The sequence below is a fragment of the Primulina huaijiensis genome, chromosome 15 (assembly GCF_012295235.1).
Source record: "Primulina huaijiensis isolate GDHJ02 chromosome 15, ASM1229523v2, whole genome shotgun sequence".
Lineage (NCBI taxonomy): Eukaryota > Viridiplantae > Streptophyta > Magnoliopsida > Lamiales > Gesneriaceae > Primulina > Primulina huaijiensis.
The window spans coordinates 3,863,201-3,885,573 of NC_133320.1; the positions used below are offsets into that span (position 1 = coordinate 3,863,201).

The window sequence follows — 22,373 nt, forward strand, 5'->3', positions numbered from 1 at the left end:
TTTTTTTTTTTACTAAAGTTGGCAAGTGAATTCCTAACATACTCGAATCACATTAGCCTCCAAAAGAGTACCAAACTCCATTCCTCTTCGGTCATTCTCACCAACCAATCCGTGTTCACCAACATGCCTAACCCATTTCACATTTAATATTTTAACTTTAAATTAAATATTATATTCTACATTGCATTTACTCCACTATAATATTTAATTAATTTATTGATTTAGAATATTCATAAAATTCATCAATATTTATAAGTTGATTCGACCCTGTAGTGGTTTATTACACTCACTACAAATCTAACAACTCATAATAGTCACAAATATATCTTTTATGTATAAATTGAATCAATTTAATCATTATGAAATCTTGACGGTCTTCATATTATTGTCAAAACTACCATTCAAATTTTAAAAAAATAACCATCTTTAAGATTTTTTTTTTAAAAAAAAAAACATGAAGCACAGATAACAAAATAGACAATATAAAACTTTATTAAAAATATTAAAAACTATCTTTAAACCCCTTAATCAAGAAAAAAATAGACTCACCAAATAAACTTCATTAAGAGATTAAATACAAAATATAAAATACAAACAAATTAAAAAATAAAATACTAGTTTTTTTTTAAAAAAAAATGTAGAAAATACTAGTTTATGTTGTCATATATAAACTGAGCATATAAATAAACAAACCATTCTTCTAAAATGGTATACAAAATGACTAAAAATGAACTATATTATAAATTATTAATATCCATAATCTTTTTAATAATTATTGCAAAGTATAATTAATTTTGTGATTATCAATAATATAAATATAAATATAAAAAAGCGATGAATTTGATAGATGTCCAAACAAAGTTGGCACTCAACATGTGTTTATTACAGCTACAGATACCCTCTCCCACTATTTTCTTCCTTTCATGTCCTGATTCTCCGGCATTCCACCTGTTTCGTTTTCACAGACCAAATTCGAGGTGCGGGCATGGCTGCTTCTGCTTCTGCTTCTCTTTGTTTCCTGACATGCAGTAACCGAGGTGGGTTTGCGGGATTCAGCAGTGGCCGCCGTGTGTCAACTCAGTTGACGCCTCGGGGATTCACAATTCGCTCGGATTTGGAGTCGAATGTCTCTGACATGAGTGTAAATGGTAATTTTGCGAACAACTTTATAGACTTGGTTCCTGTCGTTCTTTTTTGTTTTTTTTTCTTTTTTAACCTGCGTGTTGGGTGAGTTCTTGAGTTTTTAATCAGAAAGTCGATGAATTTTTATTGATTGAATCCATATAAGTTGCTTGATTTTTCAAATTTTTATTTTCTATGGCTTTGGCAGGGTGTTTACTTAGATTGTAACTGAGGGGCCAGGGAGACGGATTACATGTTTTTTTTAACAAAACTTTCTCTTCAATTTTGAATTTATTTTTTCCCAGATGATTTTAGTGCCCTCCTCGCCCATGGCTATTATGATAGCTCATCAGGGATCATTCGGTTTTCAAACCGAAAGGGGCCTTTTTGTTTGGTTTGCTCAGCATCCGTTGTGGGTTTTTCACTATAAATGAATTATCTGCGTTGCAGCCCCAAAAGGTTTGTTTCCACCGGAACCAGAACACTATAGTGGGCCCAAGCTGAAGGTGGCCATCATAGGAGCTGGGCTCGCAGGCATGTCCACGGCAGTCGAGCTTCTTGATCAAGGCCATGAGGTTTTATTTCTTAACATACTGAATATAATAACTATTTCCTTGATTAATTCATGTATTTCCAATGAGGAAGAATTCTTTTTATTGTTTGGTATGTGAAAATGTATGATATGCAATTGATTTGGTGTTTGCAGGTTGATATCTATGAATCAAGGTCATTCATTGGTGGAAAAGTAGGTTCCTTTGTTGACAGGAAGGGAAACCACATTGAGATGGGGCTGCATGTGTTTTTTGGTTGCTATAATAATCTCTTTCGCTTGATGAAAAAGGTAAAAAAAAAATTCAATAAAAAAATCAGACTATAATTTGTATATGTCAGCATCTAGAGAAAATTGTCATAAAATCACTATAGGTTAATAAGTCAGTTTCACTGCTCTATCTCATGAATTGTTGGGATATTCCATGATACTTTATGTGGATTCATGAATTCAGATTATTATGGAATGTAAATGATGTCTGATTGTTCTTTGCACTCTACCAAATCCAGGTGGGTGCTGATAAAAATCTACTTGTAAAGGATCATTCTCACACTTTTGTTAACAAAGGGGGTGAAATTGGCGGTACGATGAATACTTGATTTGAAAGTTATCTAAAGAATGAATGCTAATTGTTTTCGGCATAGTGCTTGAAGAAAACTGCTGTTTGTGAGGAGTTTATATTATCTAACAGTGAATATATATTGATGTCTATATTTAATTCCAGAACTTGATTTTCGTTTCCCAATCGGAGCACCAATACACGGAATTCGTGCATTTCTGACAACAAATCAGCTCAAGGTGATTAAATTTTACTCATTATTTACTTATGCATGCTGCTAAGTTATTATTTCCTTATCTTTGTTTGATGGGGTTACAAGAACCAGGGCTATTTAACTTCTGTTTTGCTGTTAAAGAATGCAGATTCTATCATTGAAATGATTTTTCAAAATAGTTTGATTATCTTGTACTCAACCTCATAGATTACACCTGAGCTTTAACAAAATATATATTGCAAAGAGTGAAATATAATCTAAAATGAACTTGTATTGAATAAATGAACTCCAAAATAACAAAGGAAATAACCCAGATTTGCCTCTGTAAGAATATTTTCTCCACTCCCTAGCTATGCTAGTATCAAACTAAAGATCATAACAGAATCGGTTTTCTCTCTCCTGTCTCTGTTATCTACTCTCCCCTTCCCCACGTGTAGTTCCTATTTTTTTCCTAGTGTACATATTGGATCTTGGGCCCTGTTTATGCAGGCCCAGATTCCCTCTACCCCTATCACAACCTGAGAAGACTGAAAGAAAATGCAGTGCGCTGTCTTGGTCATAATGTTTTACTTGCAGTGATTTGAACGAATTGTCTTTTTTATTTTGAATGGTCAATTTATTTGTTTTTCCTTTTGGATTAATATTTTGTATTCATTGTAAAAGCTTTACTAGCTATATCATGTTTTTTGGGTTTTATCACGATTCAAGACATGGTTAAGAGTGCATACAGCCACGGTAGAGTTGAATATTCATTATTTATATTTGTTCAACTTTTTTCTGACTCACTTCATCAATTCTTGGTTTTGGTTTGAGCTTTTGAGATTGTGATGATGTTAAATTTCAATAAAATTATAAATTTGCGTTAGCTATTATGTGAATAAAGTAAGTGCCTTCCACTAATGCTGCAACTATTTGAAACCTGGGTTTGGAGATGAATTTTGGAGAAAGCTGACATCCTCTCCTATCATTGTCCACAGAGTTTCTATTTCTGTGGTGAAAATCTGTAATGCAGATTCTTGTGCCGTGAAATAATATTTTGTGGGCTAAATTCATAATCTCACCCCTAATTTTCGTGTTCATAGAATCATAAGCATTGTAATAAATTTGCTTTTGACATTATAACATATTTTCAAGTTTTAGTTTGTTCTTTTGTGTGACATAGAAGAAATAAAATTTTGACACCATCTCTCTATTATAGTTGTCTTTCAAGCTTTTTAAAGTATAGACCATCTAAACATTTAATATCTATAAGAATGGGATTTTCTGAATGTATTTTCCTCTGTTGTTTGCAGCCTTACGATAAAGCAAGAAACGCCGTGGCTCTTGCCCTTAGTCCCGTTGCGAGGGCTCTTGTCGATCCAGATGGAGCAATGAATGACATACGTAACCTGGATAATGTTTATGTTCTCTTTTTTTTCTTTTTTTTTTCTTTCATTCCAGTTTATCTCTAAATCTAAATTGGTAGTGGAGCCAAGTGGACAGATAAAATATTTTAGAGATCTTGGTACTTTCAGTACCACCTAAAAATGGAATGACTTTACCTGTACTGGTTGCAAACCCTGTATCCTCAACCTCTTACCTTTGATTTGAACAAATCTTATGTACTTTCTCCCAGATCCATTCCAAGGACATCTTGTCTATTCAACCGAACCCACTTCCTACGATAATTTTTTTTATCTCAACAAGCCCGCTTCTAAGATTTTGATGCTGTAATTTGAGGCTAATTAAAGTGACTTTAAGAGCCTTCAATGGATTCTCTCTTTTAGAATAATGGGTTGGTCGTTGAGTATGCAAACACCTTGAAACCGGCTAAGTGTGCTAGTTGGTGATGTATTTTTTTGAGGAAAATGATGTGTGTTTTCTATAAGATGTTTTCTTGTATTATTAACTTTGTTATGTATTTGCAACAGATAAGCTTCTCTGATTGGTTCTTGTCCAAAGGGGGGACACGCGTGAGCATCCAGAGGATGTGGGATCCTGTCGCTTATGCTTTGGGTTTCATCGACTGTGATAATATTAGTGCTCGTTGTATGCTGACTATATTTACCCTTTTTGCTACTAAGACTGAGGCTTCCCTGCTACGCATGCTTAAAGGTTCCCCAGATATTTATTTGAGTGGCCCCATCAAAAATTATATCATGGACAAGGGAGGAAGGTATGACAACATCATAGGATGAACTGTACTTGAAAACATGTTCATTTTTCACTTGACATGGAAATTAATTTATCTTTCTCTTATATATTTGCTTGCACAGGTGCCATCTTAGATGGGGATGCAGGGAAGTTCTTTATGATATATTGCCTGATGGAGGTGCCTATGTATCAGGCCTTGTCATGTCTAAGGTGCTTGTCCCAACTACTTTCTAGATGACAAATCATGTCTTGCTAAGATGAAAATTAGCTGGCAAGTGGAAGAGTTTAATCATTTATCTTTCTCATACCTAGTTAAGGATTGCAAATTTCTTTGTTATTGACGAGAGTGCAGTAGTTTTTTTCTTTCTTGCGGTTTTTGCGGATATCTTATCCGCCTCCTTGTATTCTATTTTTCTATTTTAATATAATCTTGTTTCTAAAAAAAATTGGCTGGCAAGCTCTGCTTAGTTGTTTACGCAATAGGTCTACTCTTATATTTGTGGCTTGGTATCCTCAATTTGTTATGTTAATGTCTTTGACCGTAACAGATGTGATAGTTCACCTTTAATATCAAACATTTTCCAACCTCAGGTTCTTGTACTCATTTTCTTCCTTCTACAAAATTTTCCAGAACTGTGTCTATTCACAGTCATTGTTTTTTGTCAAAATACATCAAGTTTGGGGGACATTTTTATTCATCATTGATCACCCTCCACTTGTACATTAGATGCAAATGTAACTGAAAAATTGTCTTGTGAATGGAAAAGATATAAATAAAATGTTTCATGGATTAAATCTTTGCGGGTTTGTGGTACACAAGCCTAACAAGTTGTTGATCTTAGATAAGATAATTAGGATATTTGTTTTAAGTTCAAACTTTAAACTTAGAGTAGATAAATTGGATATTGTATGGATATGTAGTTAGGCTTTTCTTTATATATATTTTATATTGTTTCATGTGCGTTCAAGTTAATAATGAAGGAGAATTCTCTTCATTATAAATATTATACACCAAACTACATAGTATCAGAGCTTCAGGAATAAACCCTAGCCACCGGATTCTGATAAACAACCATCGGCTCTGCCACATCCCACCACTCCCGATCTCTCTCCGCTTCAATCCATTACGTGCCACAAACTCAATGGCCAAAATTACCTGCAATGGTCTCAGTCCGTCATGATGTTTTATATGCGGCAAGGGGAAGGAAGATCTCATCTTTGGCTCCTTCAAACAACCGGCCACTACTAATGGAAAATTCGAATCCTGGAACGCCGAGAATAGCATGCTCATGTCTTGGCTCATCAATTCCATGGTCCTTGACATTGGAGAGAATTTCCTCCACTATTCTTTTGCCAAAGAAATATGGGATGCAGTCTGGGATACGTACTCTGCCCGACAACACTTCTGAATTATTCAGCGTGGAAGGCTGCCTTCATGATGTCCGCCAGGGTGGGGACACGGTCACAACTTACTTCACCGCCCTCACCAAACATTGGCAGCAGCTCGATTTGTTTGAATCACACGACTGGAAATGTGCAACAAGATGAAACAAATTCAGGGAGGTTGTGGAAATCAAACGTGTATTCAAGTTCTTTCTCGGACTTGATCCATCTCTCGATGAAATTTGTGGCCGCATCTTGGCCACTAAACCGCTGCCAGGACTCCGTGCAGCTTTCTCCGAGGTGCGCCATGAGGAAAGTCGCCGAAAGTTGATGTTGGGCTCTTCTTGTCCCCCTACTAGTGATGCTTATGCCCTTGGGTCCACTCGACTATCGTTTCCGTCTAGTCCTAACGGTGTTGCGCGCTATTCGCCGCATTCTGCATCCACAAACAGTCAACACGTGCGGAGTGGTCGTCTATGATGTGACAAGTGCAAGAAACCAAACCATACCTTGGAGCGCATTCATGGCAAACCGGGATATTGGAAACCAAATAGGGAACGTCATGCTAATTCCACTACTGTTGATGATGTTTCCCTGTCTCGCGACAACCTTTCACCCAACAGCATCTTGATGCCCTTGAACGTCTGTTTGGCCAGATTTTTGCTCAAAATTCTACCTCATCCACGACACTTCTGAGTACGGGTAATGCAGCATACCAAGGTGATTTTCCCCTTGCATTTTCCTCGAATCGGGATTTGTTTTCTGCATGGATTGTTGACTCAGGCGTCTCTGATCATATGACAGGTAGTCTTTCGATTTTTAGCTCTTACAGACCATGTGGGGTTTCTCCTTCTGTACGAATTGCTAATGGTTCTAGTTCAAGAAGCAGCACCAAGTCTACCAGTTTAAGACTCTTTTACGAGGTCAGTTCCCAATTAAAAAGACCAATGCACGCTGAACTTGACAGTAATTATCCCATAATTGATAATTGCGACATTGATGATACACCTGTTGCTTTTAGAAAGGGAACTAGGACATGTACTCAAACACCCGATAAGTAACTTTGTCTCATTTAAATCATGATCTCCTGCATATCGTGCTTTTGTGTCCAGTTTAGATCAAGTACAGGTTCCATGGTCAATCGAGGATGCACTCAAGGATCCTAGTTGGAAGGCTGCCACCTTTGATGAGATCAAAGCACTAGAAAAGAACAACACGTGATAGATTACAGAACTTCCCCCTGGAAACGAACTGTTGGGTGCAAATGGATTTTCACAGTGAAATATAAGCCTGATGGAAGCATTGAACGATACAAAGCACGACTTGTTGCGAAGGTGTGCACTCACTTTTATGGAATTGATTACCCAGAAACCTTTGCTCTTGTAGCAAAACTCAACATCGTCAGGGTACTCCTATCAATTGCCGTCAATCTTGACTGGCCGCTATTCCAACTGGATGTTAAAAAACGTTTGTTACGTGCCTGCGTTAGGGATCGTGTTATGGGTCGTTGGACAGTGAAATCTTCTCGTTCGGAGTAGGATTCCTGTCTTTTTGATTTACGCCCTTGACGACCTATGATTAGTTGAAGAATTGGGGCTCGAGAGAACAAGAGAACCACCCGATCTTGAAAATAAACTTTTATTGATAATATTTTTTCATAAGCATCTCTTTCTCCCAAATCCCTATATATACTAATGATGCAATCCCCCACAACGGAAAGGAAATCCTACCAAATTTAAAAGATATGCTGAAATCTCAAAAAACAAGGAAATAGTAAAAACAAGGAAATAATTATCTTTGCTAACTAAGGAAAAAATCTTCTTGCTCCTCAACCTTTAACCCTAAATTTCCCATGTGTGAAACGTTGATACCTCTTGGGCTCGTCCTCCCCATTCTTGGACTCGTTCTCCACATTGTTGTCCACAACCCCTTCTCGGTCCACGTCGTCTTCGCGGCTCGTGACAACGTTCCTCAACGGGGAACTGGAGGAAAAGGTACACGTGGATATTCCGTCAGGATATGTGACAGAAACAGTGAAACACAAAATGTGCAAGTTGAAAAAGTCTCTATATTGTCTTAAACAGTCACCTTGAGCCTAGTTTCATCGGTTTACAAATGTGTTGACTAAAGAAGATTGTTTACAGTGTCAAGCAGATCACACATTATTTGTTAAGCACATCGAGGCAATGACCATGTTCTAACAGGAGATAATGAACTAGAAATGACTCACATAAAAGGTGTCCTCTCAAGGGAGTTTGAAATGAAAGATCTGAGAAGTCTTAAATATTTTTTGAGGGATGGAAGCGGCTAGATTATCTCATGGGATTTCAATCTCGCAAAGAAGGTATGTTATAGATCCAGTGAGAGAGACTGAAATGATAGGGTGCAAACTAGTTGACACTCCAATGGATCCAAATGTGAAAATGGGTATAAATCGGGATCGAGTACTTGTTGACAAATGAAGATAACAACGATTGGTTGAAAATTTTATCTACCTATCATACACTCGACCTGACATTGGATACATCGCGAGTGTTGTCAGTTAGTACATGACTAAACCTACTAAAGAACACATGGAGGTTGTATACCGAGTATTGAGATACTTGAAAGGAATACATGGAAAAGGTATGCTCTTTAGAAATACTGCAATCAGAAATGTTAGAGTCTATAGTGATGCTGATTGGACAGGTTGTCCTGTTGATAAGACGCTCTACATCCTGGTATTGCTCATTTGTATGGGATAATCTAGTGACATGGAGAAGTAAGAAACAACCAGTTGTGGCCCGAAGCAGCGCGGAAGCAGAATTCAAAGCTTTGTCCAATGGAATTTGTGAAGGCATGTGGCTTAAAATGTTGCTCAATGAATTGGAGATAAGAAATAGTCATCCAATTGAGATGATGTGTGACAATCAAGCGGCCTTAAAGATTGCCAAGAATCCAGTTCACCTTGACCGAACCAAGTATGTGGAAATTGACAGACACTTCATAAGTGAAAAGGTTGAGAAGAGATAATAGTTCATCTCTACTATGTTATCTCACACGTATAGCTGACAGATGTTTTGACAAAGACACTCCATCGACCATACTTCGAAGAATTCAAGGCCAAGCTTGACATGACAGACATATACCGCCAAGCTTGAGGGGAAGTGTTGAAGATCTTAGATAAGATAATTAGTATGTTTGTTTTAAGTTTAAACTTTAAACTTGGAGTATATAAATTGGATGTTGCAAGGACATGCAGTTAGACTTTTCTTTGTATATATTTCATATTCTTTCATATACATTCAAGTTAATAATGAAGGAGAATTCTCTTCTCTGTACAGATTTTACACCAAACTACACAAGTGTTTGATTTTTTTTCCTCCTTTTAATTGTAATTATATTTGAAGAACAATTTGGGCCCCACTTTCATGCATTTCAAAGTCTGAAATCAATATTATGGTTGTGGTAAGGAACAATTACTCCTTGGTGATTCTATGTATATTTCATTTTAAATTTCTATTTGTTTGTTAATGTGATATTATCATATCAGCAGCCGAGAACTAATGATGGGTACTATTTTTCAGGCTACTCAAAAGAAAATTGTAAAAGCTGATGCTTATGTTATAGGTTTGTGACTTGAAATTACTTGGACATTTTCCCCTTCCCTCCCTGATGGTTGACTCAAGGTTCTGCATATTTTATATGTGATTGCAGCTTGTGATGTTCCTGGAATTAAAAGATTAGTTCCTCGAAATTGGAGGGAGTGGGAATTCTTTGATAATATCTTTAAACTGATTGGAGTGCCTGTTGTCACCGTTCAGCTTCGATATAACGGATGGATTACAGAGTTGAGGGACTTGGAACGTACAAGGTTAGCCGGCAGTATCTTAGCATAGGGAATTTTGCTCCAGTCTTTTAACTCACGCAACTCTGCTCGAGTATCTCATCACAGTCACTCTTTGATGGTCAGGCAACTAAGGCAAGCAGCAGGATTGGACAATCTCCTTTACACTCCAGATGCAGATTTCTCCTGCTTTGCAGACCTTGCTCTCACATCTCCAGAAGATTATTATCTCGAGGGCCAAGGATCATTGCTCCAGTTAGAAATTTTGCTGTTATTTTGATTTGTTATTTTTCACCTTTCTTCCGTTAAGGATGTGCCGTTGTTTTTTATTGTCTTTTCAATTACAAGGTGGAAAACTAGCATAAGATGTCTGAATTCACCTATTTTGTTTCTATCTAAAAATTCTTATTTTGTGGTCTTGCACAGATGTGTACTTACACCTGGGGATCCTTACATGCCACTGCCAAATGATGAAATTATAAAAAGAGTTTCAAAGCAGGTTAGTTTTGCTTCTGCATACCTTGGCCCTTTCAGGAAACTCTTGCAGTATACATTTTGAAAGATTGAAATGGCAATTTCAACCACGAAAGATCTTGATTAAAATTGATACGAAATCAACAAGAAATAGAAATAGGTCATCACTATCTGCTGATATTGCCGAGAAAATAAAATAAGACCAGGAAGGTGTTAATATTCCTAGTGTAAAACTCCTGATATTGAACCGTTTGAATGCTAAAAATATTCTTTGAGATTATATTCATCTGGTATCTGGTGACAATCATTTACTATCTCTAGAAAAGGCTTGCCAAACTGCGGCTAGTAAAATTATTAAATCAACTAGCTGCAATAGACACTTGTCTCTTTTTAGAGAAGAGAACAAGAGACAATTTGTTGGAAGGACATTGAGTGAAAAGAAAGCGATGAAATTATTCGAAGCATCGGTTGCTATTTGCTAATGAATAGATCTGATAAATCCATCTGGAAAACTTCCATACATGTCTTGTCCCAATATTTTATGACATTTTTTTATCCTGTTTTCATATTACTGATGATATCTTTCTGGCATCAGGTTGTGTCTCTTTTTCCGTCTTCCCGAGGTCTCGAAGTCATATGGTCATCAGTAGTCAAAATCGGGCAGTCTTTATATCGTGAAGGACCTGGCAAAGATCCATTCAGGCCTGATCAGAGGACCCCAGTAAAAAACTTCTTCCTTGCTGGCTCCTACACAAAACAGGTCTTTCTTGCATTTGAGATGATCCCAAATTCTAGGGATTATGCTTAATCTGAATGTATGAATTATAATGTGTTTGGTGTGGTGATAAGACAATAATTGATAGATTTACACATACTCAATCCACATACCAAACACTATATAATTAATTAATCATACTACATAAATCACCTGTACATATACATATCCGTTTTTTTATCACTCATATTATGCATCCACAACGTTTGATGAACTATGGTCATTAGACTACATCACTGGTTCATTGCCCTTTCGTGGTGTAATTTTAATTGTTATGTTTGTTAAGAAGTATTAAATCATTTCATTTCGAAAAAATATATCTTCACCAGGATTACATAGACAGCATGGAAGGAGCCACCCTGTCTGGCAGACAAGCTTCTGCTTATATATGCGATGCTGGAGAAGAGTTGACAGAATTACGAAAGGCTATTGCCGTCGTCGAAATGGAAAAGGCCGGAGCTGCTACTAATACATCTGATGAGTTGACCCTTGTATGATTTCTCATATGATATTGATACGTGCAAGTACAGAGAGAAGAACACCAGGAAAACTAATTGGAGTCATTAAGTTGAGAGGAGCTAAAATTTGAGGGATTATTATATTTGTAGTCCTTTTGTAATTCATGGTGTAAATTTATTCATTAGATGTTTACTTTCATTTAAAAAACCACAAAAAAATGAAAAACCTCTTCCTATATGGAAAGTTAGTGTTGAGCTATGGATAAATAAAATTTTAAGGTAACTTTTTTGAATTTTAACTTTACTTTTTATTATTTTTAATAAATGTTGACTTCTAAATTTTAAATATTAAATATTTGATGTGAAATATCATTTTTTTATAATAAAAAAAAAAGTTGTAAAGATACCGAAATATTGTGTAAAATATTCTTTATATTAAAAAAAATTCCTAAAATTCAAACATTTGTTTTTAAATTTTGTATGCTGATGAAATTTATTGATTGACTTGATATAATTAAAATTATTGTGAAAAAGTAAAAATTTACGGTAAAAAAGTAAAAATCTCAAACTCTCAAAATTATCACACTACACACTTTATAATATTTTTCTCTCAACTCAATTGTGATTTTCTTCACAAATGAGAGATCTATTTATAGAAAATTTTTACAAATAATCCAAAAATAAAATACATCATTACCTACATCATCACACACTAATTTTCAATATTCAACACCTAATTTTACCTAATTTTCAACATTCAACATTCACATTTTCAACACAAATATTTAACACATTTTTAAATAATTTTTCAACACTCCCCCTTGTGATGATGATCATAATGATTGTATACATTACGTGTTTTTATACTGCCTCGTTAAAAACCTTACTAGGAAAAACCCATTGGGATAAAAACCATAGTAAGGGAAAAAGAGTGCAGTCACGTAAACTCCCCCTCATGTTGACACGAACAATTCTTCACAAATTTCGTAGATTGCGCATCCCAATATTATATATGTGCTTTCTGAATATTGTCGTAGGAAGTGCCTTTGTGAAGAGATCTGATGAGTTTTCACTTGATTGAATGTGACGAACATCAATACATTTATTCTTCTCAAGCTCCTTGGTGAATGCGAAGAACTTAGGAGGAATATGTTTAGTTCTGTCGCTTTTTATGTATCCTTCTTTCATTTGAGCAACACATGCAGCATTATCTTCATATAGTATCACAGGCTTCTCGTCGAATGATAATCCGCATGAGATTTGGATATGTTGAGTCATTGATTTTAACCACACACATTCACGGCTTGCTTCATGTAGTGCAATAATCTCGGCATGATTTGATGAAGTTGTTACAAGTGTTTGTTTCTGTGAACGCCAAGAAATTGCAGTGCCTCCACGAGTAAATACATATCCAGTTTGAGAACGTGCTTTGTGTGGATCAGATAAGTATCCAGCATCGGCATAACCAATTATACTTGGATTAGCATCTTTTGAATACAAAAGTCCCAAGTCTGTCGTTCCTCGTAGATAACGGAATATATGTTTAATTCCGTTCCAATGTCTCTTTGTTGGATATGTGCTAAATCTTGCCAATAAATTTACGGCAAAAGATATATCAGGCCTTGTACAATTTGTAAGATACATAAGGGCACCGATAGCACTTAGATATGGTACTTCTGGACCAAGAATATCTTCATCATCTTCACATGGACGGAATGGATCCTTTTCTATGTTTAATGATCTAACAACCATTGGAGTACTTAAAGGATTTGATTTGTCCATATTAAAACGTTTAAGGATCTTTTCTGTATAATTTGTCTGGTGAACAAATATTCCACATTCTTTTTGTTCAATTTGTAAACCCAGACAATACTTGGTTTTTCCAAGATCCTTCATTTCAAATTCTTCTTTCAAGTATGACACAACTTCTTGAATTTCCTTATTTGTTCCAATGATGTTTAAATCATCAACATATACAGCAATAATTACGCATCCGGATGTTGTTTTCTTAATGAAAACACAAGGGCATATTGAATTATTTACATATCCCTTTTTCATCAAGTGATCACTTAGCCTATTATACCACATTCTGCCGGATTGCTTCAACCCATATAATGATCTTAGTAATTTCACAGAATAACATTCTCTGGGTTTTGAACTTTGTGCTTCAGGCATCTTAAATCCTTCAGGGATTTTCATATATATATTACTATCAAGTGATCCATATAAGTAGGCTGTAACAACATCCATAAGACGCATTTCTAAATTTTCAGATACTGCCAAGCTAATCAAATACCGAAACGTAATTGCATCCATCACAGGAGAATACGTTTCTTCATAATCAATTCCAGGCCTTTGAGAAAAACCTTGTGCAACAAGTCGAGCTTTATATCTTACTATTTCATTTTTCTCATTTCGCTTTCGAATAAAAACCCATTTGTATCCAACAGGTTTTACACCTTCAGGTGTAAGGACTATAGGTCCAAAAACATTACGTTTATTTAGCGAATCCAATTCAACCTGGATGGCATCTTTCCATTTTATCCAATCCTGCCGATTTTTACATTCACCAAAAGATTTTGGTTCATGATCTTCATTATCATTTATGATGTCGATTGCCACATTATAAGAAAATATATCATCAATTTCTTCTATATCTTTTCGGTTCCATATTTTTCCAGTATTAATATAATTGATAGAGATTTCATGATTCTCGTCAGTTTGTGGTTCTGACAAAACATTTTCATCATCATGTGTTTCTTCAGGAACATCATTCTCTATTTTGTGATCATTATGTGTTTCTTCAGGAACATCATTCTCTATTTTGTGATCATTGTGTTTCTCTATGAATTTTCTTTTTCGAGGATTTTTATCCTTGGAACCAACTGGCCTTCCACGCTTCAGGCGTTTAATGACATCATGACTATCTTCAATTTGTTTCTTCGGAATTTCAATTCGAGCAGGGGCATTTGCAGCATGTATATATGATTTAGTTACCCCTTTTGTGTCTGCAAATGCATCTGGTATTTGATTTGCTATTCTTTGCAAGTGCACAATTTGCTGTACATCTTTTTCACATTGTTTTGTTCTTGGATCCAGATGTAACAATGATGATACATACCATGTAATTTCTTTTTCGGTATGTTTCTGTTCTCCCCCTAACATTGGGAAGATTTCCTCATTAAAATGACAATCAGCAAAACGTGCTGTGAACACGTCGCCTGTCTGTGGTTCAAGATATCGAATGATCGATGGACTATCATAACCAATATAAATTCCAATCTTTCTTTGAGGTCCCATTTTCTTTCGTTGAGGTGGTGCAATAGGCACATACACCATACATCCAAAAATTCTCAGATGAGAAATGTCTGGTTCTTTACCAAATGCAAGCTGCAATGGGGAGTATTTATGATATGCACTTGGTCTGATGCGAATTAATGAAGCAGCATGTAAAATTGCATGTCCCCATATAGAAATAGGGAGCTTTGTTTTCATAATCATTGGTCTAGCAATCATTTGCAGACGTTTAATCAATGATTCAGCCAATCCATTTTGAGTATGTACATGAGCAACAGGATGCTCAACAATGATTCCCATAGACATACAATAATCATTGAAAGTCTGGGAAGTAAATTCACCAGCATTATCAAGTCTAATTTTCTTGATTGTATAATCGGGAAATTGATTCCTCAATTTTATTATTTGAGCAAGTAATCTTGCAAATGCAACATTTCGAGTTGACAATAAACATACATGTGACCATCTGCTGGAGGCATCAATCAATACCATAAAGTATCTGAATGGTCCACATGGTGGATGGATTGGTCCACAAATATCACCCTGAATACGTTCAAGAAACATTGGTGATTCAGTTTGGATTTTGGCTGGTGATGGTCTTATAATAAGTTTTCCAAGAGAACATGCTTTACATTGAAACTTATTATTCTGAAAGATCTTCTGGTCTTTCAATGGATGACCATGTGTATTTTCTATAATTCTTCGCATCATTGTTGAACCAGGATGTCCTAATCGATCATGCCAATTGGTTAATATTGAAGAATTATCAATTACCATGTTTGATTCAATGGGACGTATATGTGTATAATGCAATCCAGTAGGGAGCATTGGTAGTTTTTCAATCACATATTTCTTTCCTGATTTATATGTGGTAAGACACATATATTTCTCATTCCCTTCATTCATTGTTTGAGTATCATACCCATGGGAATATATATCATTAAAACTCAACAAATTTCTTTTCGATTGTGGTGAATATAAAGCATCATTGATCAAAAATTTTGTACCATTAGGTAACAAAAATTGTGCTTTACCACATCCTTTAATCAAGTCTACAGGACCTGATATTGTATTCACCGTTGTTTTTGTTGGTTTTAGTTCCAAGAAATATCTTTTATCTCGGAGGATAGTGTGCGTTGTACCACTATCAGGTATGCAAACTTCAGCTTGGTTCGTAGCATTTTCCATATTTGAACTTCAAAAAAATATGCAATGAAATAAAATTATTGACAATAAAATACAATACAATATAACACACTATAAAACATTATCATACGAATACATAAAAAATAAAATATTTTACATATTTATTCCACCATCAAATTGATCATTATCTGAGAAATCAATCAGAAAATCTCCAGCATCAAAATGAGTTGAACCACTCAAAGGTTCACTGTGTTCAGTAAAGTTGGTCTCCTTTTCTTTCCCCTTTATTGATTCTTTATAAAGTTTACAAAGGTGCTCAGGGGCTCGACAAATACGGGACCAATGTCCTGGAGTACCACATCTGAAACAAGAACTTTCAAATCTTTTTGAGTGATTCTCATTAACACTCATATTCTCTTGATGCCTTTTCGGTGGGTGGTTTGGGACGTTCTTTTGAGATGAGTTATAGAAATAACTATCTCGATTATTTTCAAAACCACGGCCGCGTCCACGACCACGACCACTTCCACGTCCACGTCCACGTCCACGACCACGACCACGACCTCGATTTTGTCCTCGACCAAAATCTTGTCTGTAACTTTGATTTTGGTTTCCAGGTTTAAATTCATTTTTGCTTACAGCATTTACTTCTGGAAATGCTGTTGATCCAGTGGGTCGGGACTGATGATTTCTCATTAATAGCTCGTTGTTCTTTTCCGCCACAAGAAGACAGGCGATGAGTTCAGAATATCTCGCAAATCCACGCACTCTATATTGTTGCTGTAGTGTTATATTTGATGCGTGAAACGTGGAAAATGTTTTTTCAAGCATTTCCGATTCTGTAACCTCATGTCCACAAAATTTTAACTGCGAGATTATTCTATACATCGCTGAATTGTAATCACTGACTTTTTTAAAGTCTTGGAATCTTAACATATTCCATTCATCACGGGCGGTCGGAAGTATAACTTCCCTTATATGTTCAAATCTCTCTTTTAATCCTTTCCACAGAGCCATGGGATCTTTTTCGATGAGATATTCACATTTTAAACCTTCATCAAGGTGTCGTCGTAAAAATATTATAGCTTTTGCTTTTTCTTGTGATGAAGATATACCATTTTCTTTAATGGTCTCGCTTAGACCCAATGACTCAAGATGCATTTCTACATCAAGAGTCCATGGCATATAGTTTTTCCCAGTAATATCAAGAGCGATGAATTCGAGCTTTGCCAAGTTTGCCATGGTGGTACTAAAAATTACGATGCATTTTATTAGTTAATGAATATTGCAATACAAAGTAATGGATAAACAACAAGTACAAGTATTCGTAAAAATAAAGAAAACACACGAGGAGGATATTCTCCGATAAATACAAGACTGGTGAGTATGATAACCAAAATAATTAAAAATAACCTCGTGAAAGCCATCTTCTTTTTTTCTTCGAAAATTTGATGAAGAATAATTTTTAGAGAAGAAGAGAAAGTTGGAGTGATTGAATGTATTTGTGAGATTGTATTTATAGAGCAAAAACTAGCCGTTTTGTTACCGTTTATTACCGTTGGTGTATAAGAAAATAAATGTATGTATTTGTATAATTTTATGGTAATAATATGGTGTATATAATATTAGTCATATTTAAATAATTATGTATATCATATCACATTATTATAATTAGGTGTCATAAGTTATTTTGTTTAAAAAACCTTATAGGCTTTTATACTTGTCGTATCCCTTACCGGGAGTGTGGGATGTCGTCTTAACATCCTCCCAGGATTTATAACAAGTTTTTGAAAAAATTATTTTTATTATTTCTAACAATAACATTATATTATATATTACATATATAAACAATAAATAAATAACAGTAAAATAAATATTATTACTTTTGTTACCTTTTTCTTCTGTTCGGAGCTTGGAAAAATATGGAGGACTTTTAGAGCTTCGTGCTGATAACGTGTTGTGAAAAAGTAAAAATTTACGGTAAAAAAGTAAAAATCTCAAACTCTCAAAATTATCACACTACACACTTTATAATATTTTTCTCTCAACTCAATTGTGATTTTCTTCACAAATGAGAGATCTATTTATAGAAAATTTTTACAAATAATCCAAAAATAAAATACATCATTACCTACATCATCACACACTAATTTTCAATATTCAACACCTAATTTTCAACATTCAACATTCACATTTTCAACACAAATATTTAACACATTTTTAAATAATTTTTCAACAAAAATTATAGTTAAAGTTAAAATATTTTTTCACGCATAATTTTATACTAAATCTAGCTCAAAGTTGTATATTAAGACCTTGATTGTTATGATATTTCTTTATCTAAACTCGATATTAAGTTAAACCATTTTGACGTAAATCAAGTTTCATTTTTGACACAGGTAAAATTATATTCCAATTATTTATATATACCCATATATATATACTCATGTATGAAGTACTTTCTGCAAATTTAAATATATATTTTTGTTGTAATATTTATATATTGAAAATTAACTTGATAAAACTAGTTGATGGATTATTACAAATCAGAGTCATGTTTTCCGGAATGGGGTAATATTATGCGGTAATCCCCTAAAGAAAGGCCAACCAAGGAAATATGAAAGAAAGGTGAGGTTCTGTAATCAGAAGTTCCCTATAAAGTAGTGATGCCAACCAATTGCTACCACTTTGTAACTACAAAAGGTTCAACAAAAAACACAGATTTCTCAGGGAATTAAACCTTTGGACGAATAAAATTTCTGATTCTACGATGGGCATAACAAAGGTGGTCGCTTGCTTTGTTGTTGCACTGCTGGTCGTGGGACGCGAGGTGAGCGCAGATTGCCTCAGCGACTGCTATACCGACTGCATCGGTTATGAATCAACCATTTGCACGCTCAAGTGCTACTACAAATGTAAATGTATGTTATCCATTTCTCCATATTTACAGATAGATTTGCTCTTTCATGGATCTTGAACATGTATGCGCGAGCAAGCGTAAGCGAACATTATCAAAATCAAGGACAACTCGATTTTACTTTAATAAATATTTATTTGATGATGTTTGATACATATATATCAAATATTTCATTTGCTTTGGACTTGTGAACAACCATACAACACAGAGAGCCAGATTTTGTTTTGCCAATTTCATCGAGGCCAACCGAAAAAAGGGGCTCTAATTCGAACCGTCCATGACCTGCAGACGGTAGCACCATCTAGTTAAATCACACGCACATATATTATTTTGCCAGTTGAATGGACTTATATTCTACATATCCATGGATGCAAAATGAAATCGTGAGTACCTGAATGTCTACAGGGATTGAAAATAAGGAAGTGGAAGCGTTGGTGGAGAAGCTTACGCCAGAACAGAAGGCCTTGCTACGTGAAATTGAAAAGGCAGAAGCCAACAAAGAACCAGAATCCAACACATCTAGGAAACTGAAAGCTGCCATGAAATTCTAAAATCTCATTGCTCTGTCTGCCATTGTTGTACAAGGACAGACAAAATAAATGAAAAATATTTGATGTTAATATATATACATTTCTACCTTGAAATCACATTCTTTATTTAATTTTTTAACATTGAAAATGTACCAAAGTTCGAGTTTTAAGGCCAAGATATGAGCTGAACTAAACAGGGTAGAAATAGCTTCTCTCCCAATCAAAATGCTCCAAAAGAAACTTCAGTTTAAAGGGAAATAAAAATAAATAAATAAAAACAGAAATGCTTCAAGCAAATGACACAATCTTTTAATTTCAAAGAATTATGATAATGCAGATGCGAAGTGCGAACAAAAAGGGAGAATTGGACGATGAGTTAAGAACAACTGGTTAAAAGAAAAACATGATTATAGTTAAATGCCTAACAGATCAAGTTCACCTTCACAAGAAATTTTTTTTTTTTTTAATCTATACTTTTCAATTTTTAAATAATTTAAATAATCATATAACTGTAACATAAAAAATTATTATAAAAAACGTTTTTAAACTTTTAAATTTTAATATAATATTTCGAAATTCAAAAAAAATATTATTTAACATCAATTCTTTTAATATACATATACACATTTAGGGTGTGAAGGACACCAATCTTAATATATTAGACATCTTAAATAACTATAATTATGTTTTTCTTTTAACCACTTGTTCTTAACTCATCGTCCATTTAGCTTTAACTCTAGCCACCCTTTTTATTAGGATATGTGGATAAAGATGCAATTTTACTAAAACTACGTTTAATGACATTTTGTATTAAATTAAACAATAATTAATCTAAATATTCATTGGTAAATATATGGCATAACTAAAGGAAAATGCTTATTTTTCTTAACTATAACATCAACTATCAATCATCAAATTCGTCCTTTCCTTTCTCAACTATATTATCATTGTCCTCAAATTTCAGATTACATCATTCTGAATATTCATCAGTTTCATCAAGATTGAATTTTTACTCGATAAAATGACGTGTCGGCGAGCCAGTCACAGGGTGTATAACGACTATGAATAGAGTTATTCGTAGATGGAATTTTCTTGGCTCAAGAAAAAAAATTCAACACTCAGTATCAACTGGTTCGAGCAGGACAAAAGAATCAACCAAAGTCCTATACATCATCCCTAGCTTTGACTATACAATAGTTTTCCATTCAAAGGAATCCAACCTCCTTGTTTTTAATTCTTGCGATCTTTTTTGAGAAGCAAACAACTTCAAGCAACAAGGCGCAAAAAGCTTAAGAGTCATTCCACTAATCCCATCACAAAACATAGTTGCTTGTCTCAATATAAACCAGAAAACAAAAAAGTTGGTCACAGTTGAAGCAATTGACTCAATTTCAAGATTCATACATATAAACCAGTTCAATCCTGATCGTTTCCAGTAGAATTGCATCAAATGAACTCAAGTAAAATCAAGAAAAGATAAGCATTCAAACACAAAGAGAGGCAACGCAAAATACAAGATAACAAACACCAAAGTGATCACACATCAAGCACCAGAAAAGAGAATAAAACACAACAGAGACTGCAATTCTTTCATCATTTGTTCTCACTTTCTATGGCTGCATTGGCGGCAGCAAGATCCTCATCCAAGAACAAGTCCCAATGCCCATCCCACTTGATAAAAAACTCAGTATCCACAAAATACTTCACTCTATGCACATCCCCTGCGGGTGTAAACAAATAATCCCCCACACCCAAATCATACTTCTCACCTTACTCAGGTTCCACACATTTACTCCCTCTCATTACCACCAAATCATGCCCAAAAGGGTGTCTCCCTTAAAAGTTTCATCGATCCACCAGGCATCACATCGATGGGGGTAAAATCTTTATCCTGCCGAGATTTAGCCAATGAGCAAATGAAATACGGTGGATGAACTACAGAGACATTTTTGTCTCCAATTTTCGACATTTATTCAACAGATCGTTCTAAAAAGGACTGGATTTCCTCCGGCCAGGGCTTTGCATGGGGACTTGAGGGGTGTCGAGGAATGTAGAAAGGATTTGAATGGCATCCGTGCTGGGCGTCGACTTGCCCAATATGGCGAGAACGCTGCAGTTATTGATTGAACGAGCGTTCTGAGCGTCCCCGGGGGTTAGACAAGAATCACTTAAAAGTGTTTGATGAAAGATCAGACCCCATGAAATTTTTAGGATATTCAAAACTTAGGAAAGCTTACGTTTTTGTAATTAGAAAATAATAAGCGTTGAAGTAACTCTGCATGTCATTTTTTTATGAGAAATCCAACACGTCGAATGAAATGAAGTATCTCAAAGAGATCCATTAAAAAATAAGAGAGGCTAGAAGATTTTCACCTCGAAGAAATTATTTCATGAAATAAATAAAAAGTAATTTGTTTACTTCTCAAAGCTATTTTATTACCTCACCGATCTTTTCTCTCACTTTTCCTTTCGAAAATAACCACACTATTGTATTGCCTGCTATTTTGCCAGCCTTGAAAATTGTGCTTTTGATGGGCATGGCAGGATCCCAATGGGACCAAGTATTGCTATGAATCCTCCCAACGAGCATTTTCCAACGTTCAACAGGAATCTCAACATATAGGTTGGACAAAAATGGCTTAAGAAGATCAAGAACCACCTTAGTTTGTTGAAGGTGTCCCACGAAATCAAAGTGGAGGTGCCCTTCTTAGCTGGAAAGGCAGCTAAGTGGTGGAAAGAAATCTCACCTTCAATGGATCACAAGATATACATCACAACATAAATTAATAGAATGAGTGAGCAACAAACCCAAAGATTCCGTGTAACAACACAATCCCAGAGATGCCATCTTTGTCATGATTTTATGTCCTCCTCGATGGAAGAATCAATATCTACATCTTGACCAAGAACAAGTCCCAAATCCCATTCTATTTTCACAAAGGTCTGCTTCTATTATAATAAATTACAAATTTCAAAAGGATTACTAGCA

The 22,373-nt window shown here is 35.1% G+C and overlaps 1 protein-coding gene across 1 annotated transcript; it reads left to right on the forward strand.

Moving 5' to 3' along the window:
- The first annotated feature begins 873 nt into the window (after positions 1-873).
- LOC140960412 (zeta-carotene desaturase, chloroplastic/chromoplastic-like) lies at positions 874-11,777 on the forward strand. The gene is made up of 14 exons (XM_073418663.1): positions 874-1,148; positions 1,573-1,697; positions 1,829-1,963; positions 2,182-2,254; positions 2,397-2,470; positions 3,738-3,842; positions 4,356-4,600; positions 4,701-4,788; positions 9,528-9,570; positions 9,658-9,814; positions 9,914-10,042; positions 10,214-10,286; positions 10,857-11,021; positions 11,366-11,777. The coding sequence occupies exons 1-14, from the start codon at positions 986-988 to the stop codon at positions 11,531-11,533; spliced, it is 1,743 nt and encodes a 580-aa protein (XP_073274764.1). The 5' UTR covers positions 874-985; the 3' UTR covers positions 11,534-11,777.
- The last annotated feature ends 10,596 nt before the right edge of the window (positions 11,778-22,373 follow it).

Excerpts from the sequence above, each read along its gene's own strand:
- LOC140960412 (XM_073418663.1), top strand. The coding sequence starts at position 986 with ATGGCTGCTTCTGCTTCTGCTTCTCTTTGTTTCCTGACATGCAGTAAC. Across the intron at positions 1,149-1,572 it reads CTCTGACATGAGTGTAAATG|CCCCAAAAGGTTTGTTTCCA; the intron begins GTAATTTTGCGA and ends TCTGCGTTGCAG. Across the intron at positions 10,043-10,213 it reads GGCCAAGGATCATTGCTCCA|ATGTGTACTTACACCTGGGG; the intron begins GTTAGAAATTTT and ends GGTCTTGCACAG.